An 18374-nucleotide genomic window follows, 5' to 3' on the forward strand; every position below is an offset into this window, starting at 1 on the left:
AATTTATTATTATTGATTATTATATATTTGATAGTTGGGAATCATATTTTGAGGATATCATTAAGAAATTGAAGGTAGCAACGCTGATGTCAACACCCAAGTGATTTTCGATAACTCCATACATGCATAAAGGCATAAATATCCATGGATGTCAATCGCAAATTACCTACGACGCCTCGAGGTGGTCGGCATTTCTTCAAAGGCGTCATCGTCATCGTCATCGTCATCGTCATCAATACCATCGCTGATAACACTCATGTTACGGGTGGAGCGGCTAGGTCGTGATGACTGAGGCGCGGTGGCCTGTGAAGCGGAGAAGTTGAGCGTAGACTGAGCTTGAGCTGGCTTACCGCGCGCAGGGGCTCGCCGAGAAGCAGTCCCACCAACAGTAACTGACGACGGAGCTGGCGAGGCAGCAGCACGTCCACCGAGGCGCCGAGTCGTCGTTGTCGTAGGGGCAGCTTTTCGTGGCTTCGCGGTGGTAGTAGAGCGAGGCTGCTTGACGAACAGTGCCTGGGAATCATCGTCTTCATCATCGGAAATGACATTGGCTATAACATCGTCGTCATCATCGTCATCCAGCATAATCACGTCTGATTCTTCGTCTGAAACTGCTTGCTTTTTGCGACCCTTCGTAGTCTTTGTTTCCGGGGTAGGTTTGGACTTGTTGGTTCGCAGACCGGACGTCCCACCTCGACCACGACCCCTACCACGACCACGAGTAGAGGCTGCGGCACGACCACGAGCGGGCACTGTCCCATCTTCTCCAGCTTCGTCCTCTGCTGAATCCCCACCTTCATTGTCAGAATGAATAAGTGCACCAGGCTGGTCTTCCCACACGCCATCAAACTCGGAATCCCAACCATCTGGCTTGGGCTTAAAGCGCTTCTTTCCGCGAGTTCGCTTCTTCGCGCCCTTTGAAAACATGGTTTCCATCTGACTGCGGTATTTCTCCATAGCACTGACTAGCGAGCTTTGTTCTCTTTCCTCATCATCCATTTCGTCCTCCTCACGATCCAAGGCCAACAAGTGTTTAACCTGGCTCTCGAGGGATTCATTGACGAACATCTCCATTGCATGCTTGTCATCCTTGTCAATGAACTGGGCAACAGCATCTCCAAAAGAATTCTGCGGCAGAATGCTTAATGACTGTGATGAGAGGAACTCGCGCACTAGCTGTTCGACTTTCACAGTGTCAAGGGCCGATAGATGAGAGACAGCCGATTCATCAACGGATTTATCATCTTTGCGCGACGTAGAAGCGGTTTTTTTCTTGCGGTAGAATTGCACCACGTCATTCACGTTAGCTACCTTACCAATGAAGCGGTTGGAGAATCGCTGTGGGTTTTCACAATCGTAACTACCTCCTTCAGGCGTGGAAGTCTCCACACGGAGGCGAACGAGAGGAAGCGGAGCCTCTGGTGTGTCATCCTCGTCCTCATCAATGCGGTCGCCTTGCATCTCTAGCCATTCTGCGTTGGCTTCTTCAATCAGCTCTTCGACAATGGACATGAGGAACCGAGTTACTTCTGTGCGATTGTTCTCCTTGCGTGCAAGCTTTTGGGCTCCCTTTTCTTCGGATAATACAATTTCCCGCATCACAAACGGTCGCACTGTCTTTAATCGGATAGGTTCGTTTTTAAATTCTCGACCAGTTACACTCAAAATCGAGACCTGTTTTGCGACAGCCTCTCCAGGTACCAAGGACGTTGCGACAGACGATCCTGGTTGCATAACATGGAATTTGGTCTCAGGGTTGAGCTTGGGATCAATCAAGCATTCATGTTCATGGCCCCAGACGACCAAATCAAGAAATTCGGGAAGGAAATTCTCCGGCAGGTAACTGGTTTCTGTATGGGCATGATGATTCTGATGCACAGACATCAAATTGAACCAGTCATTTTTCTGGACAGACGGTTGGAAGAATTTAACCTTGCCGTCACGGAAGGTGCGGAACAGTCGCTCGTCTCGAACGTTGCTCATTCCGTACAACGCAAGCTTTGTCCGGCCTTTCTGTAACAAGACAGGCTTAATTTGAATGTTGTCTGACTCCGGAGTCCGGCCATAGTAGTTGAGAAGGCCGGACACTTGCAATAGATCCAGTGCAGCTAGATGGCCCTCTCCCGAGGGATCGTCGTGATTTCCGTGGATAGAGAAGATAGGGATCGCGACATTCATATCCAGATCCTCATAGTTGACATGGTTGAACGCCCCCTGGAAGTTCTCACTTGCATCGCTGAGCATCTCTAGCCCACAGGGCTTGTCGCCGAAACAGTTCATTCGAATTGACCGCATGACCTGGTACATGGATTTTCGCGATGGCTTATTCTCATGGAACAAGTCTCCGGCCAGGAGTACCATATCGACATCCCGTTCCTTGGCCAGGCACATTATTTCGTGGAAGCTCTTCCAGCTGTCGTCCCCACGGATCGGGTCTCGCTCGTTGTAGCCGACATGATTATCGGTGGAGATGAGAATGCGAATGGTTTCCGCCTCTATAGACATATCAGTAGGCCGAATAGCGATTCAGTGTCGAGAGCATCTTACCATTTGCTCCAGGCATTTTGGTTGACCGAACTCGCGTGTCTCATCCAGCACTGGCCTTTATGCGGGGGGATTGGGGTTGATGAGGTACCGAGGGGGGAATAACTGAAAAAATGCCGGGTATCAATGAGCCATTCCAGAAGAATCACATCAAATTCGCAACTGAGTCGTACTGAGACAATGGGCGATACTCCAGGACTCGCTGATTTGGCTTCTGTCGCGCTGTCACGTGCTGAGCGCGTTCGGGATAGCGGCCATTCAGTATAAATTGTGTTGTAGGAGAAATAAGGTGTGAAATTTTCAAAAAAAAAGATATGATAATAGTTGATAAGAGATAGCTTTCCAATGATGATCAAATAATACCTCTTTTGCTATATCATATATAGCCCTACGGAGTAGTAGTATCTAAAATAGAACAGAGCCGCATATGCCGCATCTCACAACGCGTGCGAGTACCTAGCGGCCCTATTCGCTTTTATTGCCAGCAGAAAATTGTAAGTTAACGGAGTAAGAGCTTGTAGTCATGAGTATATTATGTATGAAAAATATGAAAGGTCCGTTTATATGAAATACGCTCTACGCTACTCTCCAATTTACGACCGATTCCAAGGTTGTCATAAAAAGAAACCTGAAGAGAGACTAACAAAGCTCCTTGAAAAGATCTTATAAAAGACCTTAGAAAAGACTTCACGGAGATTATCCAAATCTTGTATTGTTGAGTATAGAAGCCATACAAGCAGCGAACTATTCTACTCCTATAGAGATAAAATCTAGCGACATTTCCCATCAGATCAATTGAACTGCGTTAAAAGGCGGAAAACCAAGCGGTGAACTTAACAACCAATAGGACCAAAGTACCCCCGTGATCGCCATCTGCTTAATGTGCGGGATGGCCACTTTGCCTCGCCATCAGCATCTTTGCTCTCTCCCATTTCTCTCTTTAACACCGTCTCACTTGCCTATAAACCCCTTTCGTCACATTTCTTGACTCGACTGACCCAGGCTTTTTCGCTGGCTCAGTCGCTACCACCTCATCTTTCCGTCAAGACCTTTTTATGCAACCAGAGCCTACTCCCGTGTCTCAACATACGGCCCCCGTTGACTCATACCCAGTCATTATCAGTCCCACCCAGCATGGACATGACCTCGACGACGCTCAAGTCTCTGATTTCCTCGCGCAAGAGGAGATCAGAGACTCTGCAGACGTCCCGAGCATGTCGACACAAAACAAATCCCACGCGTCCTTGAGCGAGGTCGACGGTCGCCATACCCCGCCCTCGGCCGATCGAGTGAGCCAGCATGAGAAAGCTCGGACTTCCCCCGGAGAAGCAGCGATTGCTGGATCTTGCTTGGTGGCTTTTACCGGACAGTCGCAAACATCTCTTGACGCATTTCCAAATGGTAGGTGTCCTGCAATTCTACGGCGCAATTGTTCCTAACTGTGATTTCCAGAGGTTCTCACCCATATCCTATCGCATCTACCACCTCAATCCTTGTCCGCCATCACGTTGGTATCCCGGCGATTTCATGCGCTGGTGACCACTCCTCATGCTTGGAGAATCGCCTTCTCGAGGTTCTTCCCAGGGCCCAATGCCGTTGAGGATGGTCGACGTACCAATTCCGATGCGGCAGACCTACAGTCGGACAGGCGATTCTTTGCGAGACTGACCGCCCTAGCCTCCTGGCGTAGCGAATACATCTTGCGCACTCGCTTGATGCACTCGTTAGCCCGGGGCAAACCGGCCCAGTTCAACCCGTCCAAGAAGCATGGAACTGTACGCGCGGCGAGTGCTCGCCATGGTAGTGCCATAGCTACGTATACATCACAGCTCCTCTTTCCGGTCAGTCACATACATGCCTCTTTCAGGCCTGACAAGAACCCTCTCTTCATCCATGGAGCTGCAGAGCAAGGGATTGCGTCTGCCAGTGACCCATCGACTGTGAAAGTCGGCACCTGGGGTGTCTCCGACCACCAAATGTTCCGCCACTTTGCAGATATGTTCCCTGGTGAAGCGCAATACGGCCTCGGATCGGGTGATATGGTCGGTGTGCCCAACTTGATGGACGTCAGTCAACCATATGGCATGATTTATGGCGAAGGCTGTCCCCAGGGCCGCAGCTACTTCATCTCAGCGACGGAGCAGCGTGGTCGTTTCTTGGGAGCTTCGGATTTGGGTTCTCACCCACCACTCGGCATCCCCGCTGTAAACATGATCACACATGCTGTCTGTTCGGTGTGGATTGCTAAATCCTCTCACATCCTCAAGATGACCCAGGGGCTGATAGGGATGCTGTCTGGATCGTCTTCGGGCGTGTTGACGGCGTATTCTATAGGCCCTCATCCGACCTACGAAAGGCGATACGAACCCGGTCAAGTGACTGCTAGATGGGTCCTATCCCCTGGTGTTCCTATTATTGGCATTGCCGTGGATGATCAGTATTCACCCAAGCGCCATTCAGGAAAACGAATTTGGGCTGTTGCTCTCAATGCTCTAGGAGAAATATTTTACCTGACAGAACTTCCTCGGGCACCTGAGATTCCACTCACAGCCAAACTTAACACCGAACAGCTTGATGAGGTGGCTTGGAAGACTGGCAGAAGTGTCCATTGGGAGATGGTCGAAGCGAGCAGACGTGTGGCACGCCCAGACCCCTTTAATCGTGAATTGGTCGATGGCAGCTACAGTCCGCGCTCATCATCCGATTCTATGGGGCTCAATGAACACCGGATTGCCGCTGAAACGAAGGAGATTGAAAATTTTATCTCTTTCAAGCCCAAGCACTTCCGCAAGGTCTGTGAAAGCTGGGACATGCAACGCGATCTTAAGGTGGATTTTGCTGGTGATGACGGGTGCGGGGCAGGCGAGTCAGTCATTATCATTGCTCGTGGCTCGGGCGAAGATGTAAAGGCATCGCTCCGACGGTTCATGCGCACTGCTTCTACGTCTGATTTCAGCTCGTCGGCCACGCCAGAGCCCTTATCGGGTACACCAGAAGCTCCGCCGTCACTCTTCGGCGGCCCAGTGAATATACCAAGTGCGAACATCACCGGCAGTCTTCCCCCTTCTCGATCCTCCGGACGGATGGGCTCACATTCGACCAATTTCGGATGGCGTCTGTCGGATTTTGTTTTCGGTGATCGCAAATCTACGGAAGTGAGCACTACTGCATTGGATACATCAGCTTTCGCGACTCTCACCGCCGAAGAGGATCCTCTTTTGGCTATGTCCGGGAGCTCTACTTCGTCTGCAACATCCTCCCCAGTTTTACCACATATGGATCGGCCGCGGTCGGGCCTAGAAGTTCCTGGGCAACGCGCCCGATACTTAGCTGTTGGAACACGCACTGGGACGGTGTTTGTCTGGGATATCCGAGCCCCGGCGGCGAAGTCTGCGGAGATGATCAATTCCATTCCCTCATTGCGCACCATTCAAACAGACTCGCCCCAGGTGTCTTCCTTGGCCATCACATCGTTATATCTTGTTCATGGCGGTAACGATGGCCTTGTGCAAGCCTGGGATCCGCTAGCATCGTCTACTAAGCCAATCCGGACGATCAACTCCCGTTTTTCGACCCGGGCCCGCCGTAGGCTTGTGCAGGCTGAGGCGTCTATTCTGGGTGTTGGAAACAATTACTATGCCACAGGCGCAATATGCCTTGATACAGACCCAACCGTTCTGCGTGGAATGGTCTCACTTGGAACCCACTTGCGATACTGGTCTTACAGTTCTTCCGAGGCTGATCAGTACAAGAGCAGCAAGCGCCGTCTCCGCCACTTAATGCGTGGCGGCAACGGGGCTGGCGAAGGCCAACGCTTCAACAATAGTGGTCGGGGTGCAATTGAGGACTTTATTGAAGATGAACGCGTTGATATGGAGCGTCAAAGGATTGCCGATGAGAAAGAACGAGCACATTTGAGCGCGCGTTTCGGGATCGATCTTCTTGGGCCAGACATTGACGAGGAACAGCTTTTGCTGTATGCCCAACTCCTGAGCGAGGAGGCCTGCTCTGCCGATGCGACGAAACCCACGGACGGCGCTGCAATCTCCAGCTCGGCCACAAGCACTTCATTCGACACCCCTGGTCCTAGTTCGGTTGGTCTTGGCGAAATCTCGTCCTCTTCCTCTCCCTATCAAGATGCTGCGGACGATAATGACGACGACGAACTCGCCGAAGCAATTCGTCTTAGCTTGCTTGACGAGCAGGGTATTGACCAGACGTCGTCTATCCCTATCAAGTATGCCAAGGGAGTATACCCGCTTCGACAACCATCGCCTAGGGCTGAGGAGGCTGAGGGCAGTAGACAGCAAGAGATGGATGATCTGGAGTTTGCAATTCAGCTCAGCTTGGCCGAGGGCAAGAGTCGCGAGGATGGTGTAGAGGAGTGGGAGGAATTTCCATCTCTCGCGCCGGGGCCAATGCCTGCTTCACCGTCAGGCAAGGGCAAGGGGAAAGCGAGGGCTGTTTAGAGTCGATTTTGGGTTACGCTGCTTTTTGCATTTTGATTTCCTGTCGTGTTATTGTTCAATGTTTTCAAGTGTTTGCATTTGTATCAATCGAAACATTCCTCTTGATGTGATATTGGCCAGCTAGCACTGGATCCAACCTCCTTATAACACCCAATATGGAAAATCTAGAAATCCCTCTATCAACATTCAAGTTGATCTGAATTACATGTAGTTGATAATGCTAGCCAGAATCTCCCAGGGAAACAGGCTTAGGTATGGATACTGTCTCTTCACATATATGTTCTAAATATTTGGGCGGCGAGCACCAATCATGGGGAGTCATATCTACAAAAAAGATACGCGTCTGAAGATATTGTTCACTTACATAGTCTGCGCCTTGTTGTTCCATATTGCGCTATAGGGGCCTTCGTCGGGGGGTAGTACTCCGATTTTCGCAGCGAGGCTGCCATATATCAGCATCATTTATTCATGGATCTATCTTATCGAGGGAATTTACCTAAATTCCTCAATGAGCACCCTGCGAATGATCATTTGGGTATCTGGCGACTGCTTCCAGAAGGCACCGGCCCCGTACTCGTCCCCAAGAGGGAAGCCCTCTACCCTTTCGAAAACTATCCGGGTGATCCAGCCTCTTGGGACGGGCCCAGATGTATCCTGGGTTTCCTGTTGCCATGCTAAGAGCTTGGGTGTATTGGGAGATTTTCTTTCTTTCAGAGTTTGGTAGGCTTTGAGCTCTGGAGTGAATTGGGTGGCTTCTCGAGATACATGGTCTGGAAATTCACCCTTAACCGAGGGAATCTGTTGTACGATACGAAGGTATGCATCTTTTTTGTTGGAAGGGTCACTGGCGTCTCGACAGAGGAACTTGGCGGAAGCGAGGGAGGGGTGTAGCTCGGCGTCTTCAAACTGCTCAACGTGCTCGTTGACTTTCTCGACAATTTTCCAACGTGAGGAGACAGGTTCTGTCAGTTTGACAGTCTTGCCCTTCTTGAGGGACTTTGGAAACCAGCTTTTGCTATCGGCCATGGTGAATAGAATGATTAGGAGAGAATGGAAAGTAGAGATATACTATGTAACTATCTATATGATTACAGGATGACACCCACTACATTTAAGATTGTCTCTTTTTTTTGGTACTCTTTTGGTACTCTTTTAAATTATCTTTCTAAATGTCTTTTTAAGTGTCATTCTCAGAGATGCCTTTTTATAGATATTGCCCCCCTTTATTATCCCTAAATATAGAACATAGTGAAAACCCTTATAATATGTGATAACGGAATTGACCATGTATAATATCTAAAAGAGACGTTAAAATATCAAAATATCAAATCCAAATTGTTTATAGGCAAAGATCGGATGTGAGGAAGTTCTTGCGTCATGGCCTGGAATCACTTGCATATGTACATAACTTGAACGCCCCCATACTTCGTCCACAATCATGCAACACATAGAGATCCCTCCACTTGATATTTGGGATTGTCTCTTCGAAAGAAGAGAGAAACCTTTCCCAGATGATCATAGTATGTACATTTCGCCCATATCAAAACCAGATACTAACAGGGTAGTCATCTTCAAATCGCCATCAGGCGAAGTCCGGACCTACAGCGACATCCGATCCCAAGCCCTAAGTTTTGGTGCCAATCTTCAAAGCCAGTGGGGGTGGCAAAAGGGTGATATTCTCTTAGTATTTACACCAAATGACATCGATATCCCCGCGTTATTTTGGGGATGCCATTGGGCTGGAGGGGTAGTCTCGCCAGTCAACCCGACATACACTGCCGATGAGTTGAAATACCAACTCAGTGATACTGGGGCAAAAGCACTTGTTGTACACACCTCGCTCCTAGACACTGCAATTGCAGCTGCAAAGCGCGTCGACTTTCCTGTTGCTCACATGTTGGTTGTCGGTCCCGATTCTCCAGAAGCAGAGCTGCAACATGTCGAATCTATGTTGGAAGGTGGAGCGCCTGGAACAATACGCCCGAGGATAGACGCAGCCGTCGATACAGCGTTTTTGGTATACTCTTCCGGGACTACGGGACGGTCCGAGGGGGCAAGGATCACCCATACCAATCTTGTGGCGGAGCTCATCATTCAGCGACAAGTTGACGGTGAGCACATAAGCTGGAGAAATGATCGGTTTCTCGCATTCTTACCAACATATCATATCTTTGGTATGTCAACTCTGAACGGAGATAACCTCATTTACAGGCTAACCAGTCTATATGCAGGACTTGTATGCCTAGTACATGTCCCTCTTTTGATGGGAATAGAAACAACAATAGTGGAGAAGTTCTCCGTCAAATCCTTTTTGCACAATGTCCAAACCGAATCAATCACTCATATCTTTGTTGCCCCGCCTGTTGTTCTGCACCTTGCCAAAGATCCCGCAATAACGCGCGAACAACTATCATCATTGAGAATGGTAACCTCGGCTGGTGCACCACTAGCACCAAATCTGGTCCGTGCTGTATACGATCGTCTGAAGATTCCAGTGCGCCAGGGATTTGGATTGACCGAGTCGACAGCCGCCTCCCACATGCAGGTATCCTCCATCAGATCTATATAATTCTTCGGGGCCTTAAATAACTTATTCCAACAGAGATGGGACCGATGGGATCATGCAATGGGGTCAAGCGGTCCTCCATATCCCCAAATCGAGACGAAGTTCATTGACGAGCAAGGCAACCCAATAAGCAAAGGCCAAGGCGAACTGTGTCTTCGAGGACCGACCATCTTCCCAGGCTATCATAACAACGCCGAGGCCACTGCGCATTCCATCACACCTGATGGATGGTTCAAAACCGGTGATATTGGATTCCAAGATGAGGAGGGGAATCTCTTTATCACAGATCGCTTAAAGGACCTCATTAAATTCAAGGGCTTCCAAATCCCCCCAGCGGAGATAGAGAGCGTCCTGCATGAACATCCGCTTGTGCGTGATGTCGCTGTGATTGGACTTGTTGTCCAGAAGATTGCGTCCGAGATACCGGTTGGTTATGTGGTCCTTGAGAAGACGGATAAACCAACGAAGCAGGTTGCAGAGGAGTTGGTAGCCTATGTCGATGGGAAACTAGCTCCTCATAAAAAGCTTCGGGGTGGGATTATTCCGATTGGTGAGATTCCTAAGAGTGCCTCTGGCAAGATTTTGAAGCGGATCTTGAAGACTAGGGCTGAAGGAGTCGATCAAGGGAAAGCTATTGGCGCGACCATCTATGAGGATCGTTCTTCTAAGCTGTGATATTTACAAAAAAAGGGGGAAATACGACTATTAGTGACAAAAACACTAGCAGAAAGTAAAAGGATTTCTTGCCACCATATTGTGTCTACTAACTCCTTCCCAGTGTACATGCGATGGCTTGATGCTGGAAGCTTGAAAACACGAAAAGAAAAATCAAAGCCGTGAATTATTCCAAAGGAATCATGTACAAATTGGCAACTGAGTCATAAGAAAGCCGGGTAAAAAAGATAGGAGTAACCCATACAGAAAATAGATCCTCGAGACCCGATATCAGCCTCTTGGTCATCTCAGTCCGAACCCTGAATCTCAGAAATGAACTAATCAAAAGCCATCAGGGCAATTACATCAGGGATGCAAGAAGCATGAAGAAACCTCCTGCACCACCAAGGGCAACCAAGGGAGCGCCATTAGGAGAGGCGGCATTGGGGGTGGAAGTACCGGAGCTGGAGGAGGAGCTAGAGGAATCGGAGGAACCAGAGGAGCTTGATCCGGAGGAAGTCGAGCCGGAGGAAGACGGGGTGTTAGCACCGCTCTTCACTTCAAACTTGACACCGGTAATCTCCTTGCCGGTGTAGTCATACACCTTCTGGGGGATGGTGGTGGACGAGACAGAGACCAACTTGCCGGTGGTGGCACCGGGCAGACCGTTCTTGATGTAGTCCGAGACCTTGGAAGGAACCTCGGGCAGATCCCAGGCATCGTAGAAGGACTTCTTCTTGATGAGTGAGGAACTGCATGCCTCGGCCTTAACATTGGCCTGTGTGGCGTTGCTTGACATGATGCGGTCCATGTCCAGCTTGTTGAGCTGTTTCTGGAAGTTATCATAGTCGATAAGGGTGGTCACGGTCTTGGAGTCGTTGACCTTGACCAGGCCGTAGTCATTCTTCTCCTGGGTCCATTCGTAAACGAGACCACCAGAGAAAGCCTGGGTCATCTCCACGCCGTAGAGGGCCTGCACTTCGGTGAAGATACGGGGCTTGACATCGTTACAGCCGTACTCGGAGAAGAAAACGGGGATAGTGGCGTTGGTGAAGTCCTCGGTTAAAACATCGAAGCCACTGGCCTTGTAAGAAGAGTCACCGCACCAAGAGTAAGAGTTGAGACCGAAGAAGTCGGCGCGGGAAGAGGTCGAGTTCTTGAGTTCACACTCGAAGTAGTGAGTAGTGTCCATCAGGATGTTACGGATGTCGGCAGCGGAGTATCCAACGGGAATGGCGCGCTTAGCATTCTTGGCGATGTAATCCTTCATATCACGAACGACGGCACGGATGTACTTAGGGGCCAGGTAGTGGGCATCCTCGTTGATCACCTCATTTCCAGCGAAGAAGCCCAAGACGTTGTCGTAGTTCTTGAAGCCCTCGATGACACCGAACACCTGCTTGTAGTAGATGGCGCTGTAGGTGGTCCAGGGGGCGCTGCGGTCCAGGTAGCCACCGGCCAGAGGATTGCTCACATCGAGAATCATGTAGATACCGGCGGCGTTGAAAATCGACGCGCACTCGTCGTGGTTGAGAGAGGGTTCCAGGTTGTACACACGGATGGTGTTGACCTATGGAAATTAAGTTGCTGTACGGTAAGGAACATGGGGTCTAGACCTACACCCAGGCGCTGCATCAGGGCAGCATCGCGCAAGCAGACATCTGCATCGCTCAAAGGGTCTAGCTTCGTGGTGAAGCCAGCTTCACCACCGGGCTGGTAACTATGGAGGGATCAGCCACCGTACAATGTTGGAAATAAACAGCCCTGGAGGCAAGGAAGTCTTACTCAACACCGATAATCTGGAAACGATCCTTGGTCTTGGAGTCAACGAAGTCCTTGCCGCTGACTTCGAGTGGGGTCAGAGCGGCCGCGGTGCTGGCAAGCGCACACACGGATGCGAAGAGACCGGCGTAAGACTAAACGGTCAGATTTTAGGTCATAATGATAGAGATGCGACAACACATACAATCATGGTGAAATCAAAGTATAGAAAATCAACACAATATAGAGAGACGGGGGGGAGGGGATATAATAAGGATATAATAAGGCGATATAAGATGAGATAAGACGATTAACGAGTGACAGCGCAATGGCGCGAAAAATGGAAGGAACGACTGAAATCAAAAAGAAAAAGAAGAAGAAAGGGAAATCAAAGGGATTAAAGGTCTCTTAAATGATATTAAATGGGCTAAATGGGTTAAACAAGTTAAATGACTTGGAAATAATTTCAATCTACTCCGTAAAGAAACCCAATTGATCAGCGGTCTCAATTTAGTGGAGCGCCACAATCTCTGAACAAATAATAGGGGTCTTGGAGGGTCTTGGAGGGGTCTTGCGTTCTTGGAGGTTTCACATCTGCGTTTCATTTAGTTATATCGGTAGGTAGGACTCCGTAGTATATACAATAATTTCCTACTATGTTATATACTAAATTACATTTATAAAATCAAAAAAGGTAGAGCTCCATTTATTTTCTCTTCCCCAATTTCCTTCCTTTCCGCTCCTAAGACGAACTTGGCCAAGTACGGCCAAGAATTCCCACTCAGGGCCAAGATGCCCTTCAATAGTGACTGCTCGGACGCCATGTCTGGGCCGTCTGGGCTATTTGGGCTGTGTTGAAATGTTACATTCAGGGGTATAGGCAACAGAAACCTCCAAGTCCCTCGATGCTGTTATTAGAAATATAAAAAGTTGGAGATATGTATTATGCCCCAGTGTGATTAGGGCTGGGAGATAGTGGCCTTGTCTTTCAGGTGTCGAACACTGACCTGCCTCATTCGGAACATCCTGTCTCACTTTATACTTGACCTCTTATTCACTCTTCTTCCTTCTACTCTCATTCTATATATATATATCTATATATCCCTCCCATCATGACCATTTTCAATGAACTAGAATAAATTTGACTTATAGACCTCAAATTCATCCTTACGGAGTAAAAAGCCTCGGAATCAATCCCTCGGCAATATGTGGATTGTAGCACAGCGGAAAGCTCCACGGAGTAGGGGGTAGGGGGCCAAAAATAATCGAGAATAACTGGCCTGGCTCTGTAGGATGATGTTGGAACTCCTATCCAACCAGTGCCTGTCTCTCTTGCCTCTCCCACTGAGTGCACCCTCATTCATTCGCTTGGCTTCTTCCTCGTCCCATCGTCCCAACCCACGAGCAAATTGCAACAGGGCACAAGTAAGTGCACTCGATTCTAATACCCGTGGATATTCCTCGTCTTACATGACCACTGCGGAGTGCACAAAATGGATAAATCACGAAACCACTTCTCATTGAACATACGGACTCCTCACTATATTACATACTTCATTCTATAGTTGATGTTCGAACATCTTGAAGCAAGGGTTCTGAATGAAAGAGGGTTTGGTAGATGATCTCCCACCACAAAGAATGGACCAGTCTATAAACCTTCCTGGACACAAGATGGAAAGGTGTATATACCTCATATGAAAGTCAAAAGAGAGAAGAGGTAGCTTTAGATTGTTGGTATCTCTTGTGCTCCATATAATCGAATTATTTGGCAATGAATCGCCATCAATCCGTCCAACTTACATGGTAGCCTTCATCCACACCCTTTTGTTTTCCGTATCCCCCACGGCTCCTGGACAACGAACATACTAGTTCTCCGCGATATAAATTATGTGATACAAATTTGAGAATTCCATCTAAAATACAAGTTGTTGAGTGGTCAGGTCCAGTCTTCTATTCGATGTTATCGTCGGTGCCAGCCTTGGCGCCGACAGATTGACCACCATCGAGTGCGATAAGTTCAGCGAGGATTTCAAGGGTTTCCTTGGGAACGGTCTTATCGTAAATTCCGATCAAATCCTAAGTAATTACAGCAGTTAGAATGATGAACAAAATGATCAAAAAAGGCAATAGGTAACATCAGGAATGGTTTGTACTTACCTGAGGCTGGGGGTAGACCTTCAATGCTTTCCAGAAGGCAATTGCTGCTTCGACTTGGGAGCCTGGAGATTCAGTTAGCCATCTATTTATTCCGGTTGCGATGTATAACCGATATCTCGATCCAGTCTCTCAGAACCGAGATAGGATGACACAATGGATTCAATTTACCTTCCGAAGCACAAAGAGATTCGCCCAACGCGACTTGGCTCATAAAGAAGCTTTCCTTCTCTTCGAGATCTGTTGGAAGTTCACCGTTTCTCTTCACTTGTTCGAGCGCATTCTTGAGCTCTGCGACCCTGGCTGCGGCGCCGGCCTCGGCCTCCTGCTTCACGCTTTGTTCGACCTTCTTGTTGTTCTTCTTCAACGATTTGCGGAAGTTAGGGTCGCTTTGACGCTTGTGATCGAAATAAACGGCGTAGGCTGATAAACACGGTTAATAATTGAAAAACGCGACAAGACGAATACTACATACCGAGAACTCCCGTCAGGATCGTGCCGGCGACGATGGCAGTGTTTCGGAAAGCCATAGTGAAAATGTGGGATAAGATCGAATTAGAGGTGTGGGGTTTATCCCAAAAGAAGTGTATGGGGATTTGGAAAGGCGATAGTGGTTGAGTGGTGGTTGGGTGATAAAAATGTTTCCAAGGATGTCGAGATGTCCGGAGCACTGTTAGGGATTATATAATCATACCCGCAGCCCGAGCGTCATCCCCTTGACCTCCCGAGACGTTTCCATTCCTTGACTATTGCTACATTGCCAAGTGAAATCACCATGGAAGGCCGAGGATTGACTCTAAGGAGCAAGTCCCGTCGGCAGCGCCCTCAGATTAGCGCTCCCAAACCCATCTCCGGTCCTCTACCTCCCAATACCAGATCTCCCGAATCAGGCCCAGCCGCAATCCCCACACGTGAGCGGGCACCCCAGAATGATGCGACCTCGGATTTGGTGAAACGGCGATACTCGACTCGATTCAATAGCGCACCTGAATTTGATGGCAATGCTCCTCCTGTTCCGGCACTTCCAACTCAGGTGCCCGGAGGACGTGGTGGATTAGCACCGGCAGCTATTCCGAGACTACCATCACCAGCGGACCCGAACTCTCCAGCACCGAAAGTCGACCTCAATGCTCTACGAGATCCTAGTCTTCCAGTTGATCGATGTTAGAGCTCCCTAACCCGTCGCTGTGTATTGAGAAAGCTAACCAGGAGTTTCCGATGCTAGATGTGGCCGGTCTTCTTGCCAACGCGTCCGAGGAAGATATCCAAAAATACCAAGAAAGCCTACGCAAAGTCAAGAACCGAACATCCACCGACCTCCAGCAAAATGTTTATCAGAATCGCACCCAATTCATCAAGATCAGCAAAGAGGCGGAGAAGCTCAAGGATGAAATGCGGACCCTCCGTACCCTCATGGCGGAGCTGACAACGGCGCTCGGACAAACAAGCGTAGGAAATACTCCTAATCCCATGTCACCGATGGAGGACTCTTTCCCCAAACGCAATGCCAATCGCAGCTCGGTCGCCAACCTTGAAAGCATGTGGAGCGTACAGCTACAAACGTTATGGAAAACAGTGGAGGGTTCGCAAAAGTGGCTTCCAGCTGCCCCAGGACGGCACATTGTCCTGGAAACTGGCAATTGGGTTGAGCTGGACTCAGCCACCTGGAAACCAAGACGGCCCGTTCACATTGTGTTGTTAAACGATTACCTGCTCGTAGCTGCGAAGAAGCGGAAGCGGGTCGACCAAAGTCACCCCAACCACCGAGGACCTGTTCCAACGAGGCTAGTGGCAGAAGATTGCTGGCTTCTTAACGATATTGATATGATTGATCTCGGGGCCAACCTGGGAACGGGGCAAGCGCGTGAAGAAGCTTTGGATCGGGGCATTGGGAGATCGATCAGCATCCGGGTGGGATCCAAGCCCTTTACATATCGCCATGATGATGTCTCGGCAAAACAGGAACTTCTGGCAACTTACCGCAAGACAGTCGAGGATCTGCGTCGAACCATGCGCTCGGAGACCGAAGCGGCCAGCAAGCCCTTGGAGTCGTATGGATATATGGCTGGTCGGCACCTTTCCCATTCGAAAAAGCCAGAGTCCTTCGATCTCTCCGATACCCCAAGAGACAAATCTGATCTGCGTATTGATGTGGATGGGAAACAACAGAACCTCCGTTGGGTTGAAGGGCAGGTGGACGAGCTTGATATCGATATTGCGCTTCAGCGATTCGAGGCGTCTGTGTTCAGCATTGAGCGACTACGGAAATTGGCCAAGAGTCTCAAGGGTAACACCATTGCACAAGACGTCATCAATTTCAAGGTCGACGGGCGAGCGACTCGACTTGCTGGCATTCTCTCGCGGGCATTGGTCGACAAACACTCGTTCCCGGTGGCTACCAAAACACACGTTACCTGGTTGACTCGGTTAGGGTTTGAGGATCAGGCACGTGAGACCTACCTGAAGGCACGCTCGGACGTGATCGGCCAACGCATCAGGTACGTTCTTCATCCTCTATCAGACAAGTTTATGTTTGCATGCTGACTTTTTTTTCCTAGGGCTTGTATCTTCGAGGGTGATCTGCCTCTTTACATCTTCCAGATCTCCTACGTCTACTTTACCCTGATCAAGAACACCATCGGTATCTATCAACAATGTTTCCCCAGCGTAATGAGTAGCTCTTGCATTCGCTGGGCTAAGCATCACCTCGACGGGTTCAATGCTCTACTCAGTCGACAGCTTAGCAGCGTGCAGCGTGGCACATCTGTTTGGCAGAAATGCCTCGACATTGTACATGATCATGCCGCTCTCTTGGTGGAAGTGGGTGTGGATTTCACAGACTTGGTAGCTCGCGGACTGGAAGAGAACGGCGAAGGATCATTCGAGGGGCCACGCACCGTCCAACCGGGCGAGCTGGCACAGGCACCATCCGCGGTAGCCATGCTGTAGTTGATGTATTGTGAAATGTCGAATGTCGAATTAGCGACCTTGATTTGGATTTTATGCTGTGATTATGTTTAGGTAGAACAAATAATTATGTCCTATAATCCCACCCTAACACCGATGCCGACGGAGATAAAATGCTATCCCCGGCTGCCCCCCATAACCCTTGTTTCGCGTGTCTCTCGCCGTCGACTCCCAGCAAACATTGTATGAATGATGAAGGTCATCCTCACAGGTTCAACAGGCTTCGTCGGCCGCGAAGTCTTATCCCAATGTCTTGCACATCCTGCGATCACCTCGATCGTAGCGCTCAGCCGGCGAGACCTACCAGCACACAAAAAGCTCAAAGTCGCATTAATTGAGGATTTCATGACCTATCCTGACTCCATCCGGGATGACATTCGAGATGCCGAGGCATGTATCTGGTATGAATCCACTGCCAAGAGTCTACATGATGCGATATTGACTTCTCTTCTATGTAGGACATTAGGCAAGGCCCGCATGCCTGATAATGAGATCGCTCGACGAGTGAGCTTGGACTATACCCTTGCTGCAGCGCAAGTCTTTCAGGAGACGTGCCAGAAACCGTTCCGGTTCATATATTGTAGCGGCGCTGCCGCTGAGAGGGATCAGACTAAACCGCTCTGGTTTATGCAGGAGTACCGACGCATTCGGGTACGAGAACATCGATCGGAACCATCAAAATTCCACTGACCAGTTGTAGGGCCAAGTCGAGAATGGACTTTTGGCATTTGACAATGATCACCCTGGTTTCGAGGCTCATATCATGCGGCCGGCTATGGTATTAGCGCAAGATATGAGTCTACGCAGTCTTGCTTTTAGTCTTGGTCCATCGGTGAAGGTGGATGGTTTAGCTGGAGTCATGCTTGACCTGGCTTTAAAGGGTGGAAAGAAGAATATATGGGAGAATGCTGATCTCCACCTTGTTAGGTGAAGATCTAAGACTTGCATACAAACATTATATAGCATTATAGGTGAATATATAGTTGAAGTAACTTATTTTTTACTACTATTCTAGTATTAATTGTCTCCAATCATGTTGTAATACATTATACTACCCCGTACATATCTCTATTTCCTATTTTGGTCTTTTGAAATACTCCACAGTGGACATTGGCGTTTCTCTCCGCAATCGGCTAAATACATGGGGCATCCCGTATGTTCCTCAAATTCTTCACCTTGACCCTCTCCATGTTCTTATATTCTACATTGGCTACATGATTTATCTTTAGGGTCAAGGTTGCCAAAGATTCAAAGACTCA

General features: G+C 49.0%; 8 protein-coding genes across 8 annotated transcripts; 4 read left to right on the forward strand and 4 right to left on the reverse strand.

The window, feature by feature from the left end:
• Positions 1–162: 162 nt before the first annotated feature.
• N7455_009393 (MRX complex nuclease subunit) lies at positions 163–2712 on the reverse strand (the record flags this gene model as incomplete). The annotated part of the gene is made up of 2 exons (XM_040954539.2): positions 2548–2712; positions 163–2495 (listed from the first exon to the last, which is right to left on the reverse strand). Exons 1-2 carry the CDS (start codon positions 2561–2563, stop codon positions 163–165), a joined length of 2349 nt encoding a protein of 782 aa, XP_040814971.2. The 5' UTR covers positions 2564–2712.
• Positions 2713–3599: 887 nt separating this feature from the next.
• N7455_009394 (F-box and WD domain protein) lies at positions 3600–7013 on the forward strand (the record flags this gene model as incomplete). Its single annotated transcript, XM_040954702.2, has 2 exons — positions 3600–3945; positions 3997–7013. The coding sequence occupies 2 exons, from the start codon at positions 3600–3602 to the stop codon at positions 7011–7013; spliced, it is 3363 nt and encodes a 1120-aa protein (XP_040814934.2).
• A 360-nt stretch (positions 7014–7373) lies between these two features.
• Positions 7374–8039, reverse strand: N7455_009395 (uncharacterized protein; the record flags this gene model as incomplete). Its single annotated transcript, XM_040954752.2, has 2 exons — positions 7374–7455; positions 7510–8039. 2 exons carry the CDS (start codon positions 8037–8039, stop codon positions 7374–7376), a joined length of 612 nt encoding a protein of 203 aa, XP_040814816.2.
• Positions 8040–8451: 412 nt separating this feature from the next.
• N7455_009396 (acyl--CoA ligase) lies at positions 8452–10254 on the forward strand (the record flags this gene model as incomplete). The annotated part of the gene is made up of 4 exons (XM_040954633.2): positions 8452–8533; positions 8579–9187; positions 9245–9558; positions 9616–10254. 4 exons carry the CDS (start codon positions 8452–8454, stop codon positions 10252–10254), a joined length of 1644 nt encoding a protein of 547 aa, XP_040814797.2.
• A 340-nt stretch (positions 10255–10594) lies between these two features.
• On the reverse strand, positions 10595–12205 carry gel2 (1,3-beta-glucanosyltransferase gel2; the record flags this gene model as incomplete). The annotated part of the gene is made up of 4 exons (XM_040954652.2): positions 10595–11803; positions 11854–11953; positions 12019–12149; positions 12200–12205. The coding sequence occupies 4 exons, from the start codon at positions 12203–12205 to the stop codon at positions 10595–10597; spliced, it is 1446 nt and encodes a 481-aa protein (XP_040814907.2).
• A 1449-nt stretch (positions 12206–13654) lies between these two features.
• N7455_009398 (TOM complex receptor protein TOM20) lies at positions 13655–14788 on the reverse strand. Its single transcript, XM_040954725.2, has 4 exons — positions 14624–14788; positions 14320–14571; positions 14152–14213; positions 13655–14070 (listed from the first exon to the last, which is right to left on the reverse strand). Exons 1-4 carry the CDS (start codon positions 14676–14678, stop codon positions 13945–13947), a joined length of 495 nt encoding a protein of 164 aa, XP_040815019.2. The 5' UTR covers positions 14679–14788; the 3' UTR covers positions 13655–13944.
• Positions 14789–14896: 108 nt separating this feature from the next.
• Positions 14897–17135, forward strand: N7455_009399 (exocyst subunit EXO84). Its single transcript, XM_040954542.2, has 3 exons — positions 14897–15311; positions 15374–16646; positions 16707–17135. The coding sequence occupies exons 1-3, from the start codon at positions 14924–14926 to the stop codon at positions 17095–17097; spliced, it is 2052 nt and encodes a 683-aa protein (XP_040814969.2). The 5' UTR covers positions 14897–14923; the 3' UTR covers positions 17098–17135.
• Positions 17136–17288: 153 nt separating this feature from the next.
• Positions 17289–18046, forward strand: N7455_009400 (putative nucleoside-diphosphate-sugar epimerase; the record flags this gene model as incomplete). Its single annotated transcript, XM_040954600.2, has 3 exons — positions 17289–17516; positions 17574–17766; positions 17816–18046. The coding sequence occupies exons 1-3, from the start codon at positions 17305–17307 to the stop codon at positions 18044–18046; spliced, it is 636 nt and encodes a 211-aa protein (XP_040814933.2). The 5' UTR covers positions 17289–17304.
• Positions 18047–18374: the final 328 nt, after the last annotated feature.

Source organism: Penicillium solitum (assembly GCF_028829755.1).
Source record: "Penicillium solitum strain IBT 25940 chromosome Unknown utg000008l_segment0_segment0, whole genome shotgun sequence".
In the NCBI taxonomy this organism is placed as follows: Eukaryota; Fungi; Ascomycota; class Eurotiomycetes; order Eurotiales; family Aspergillaceae; genus Penicillium; species Penicillium solitum.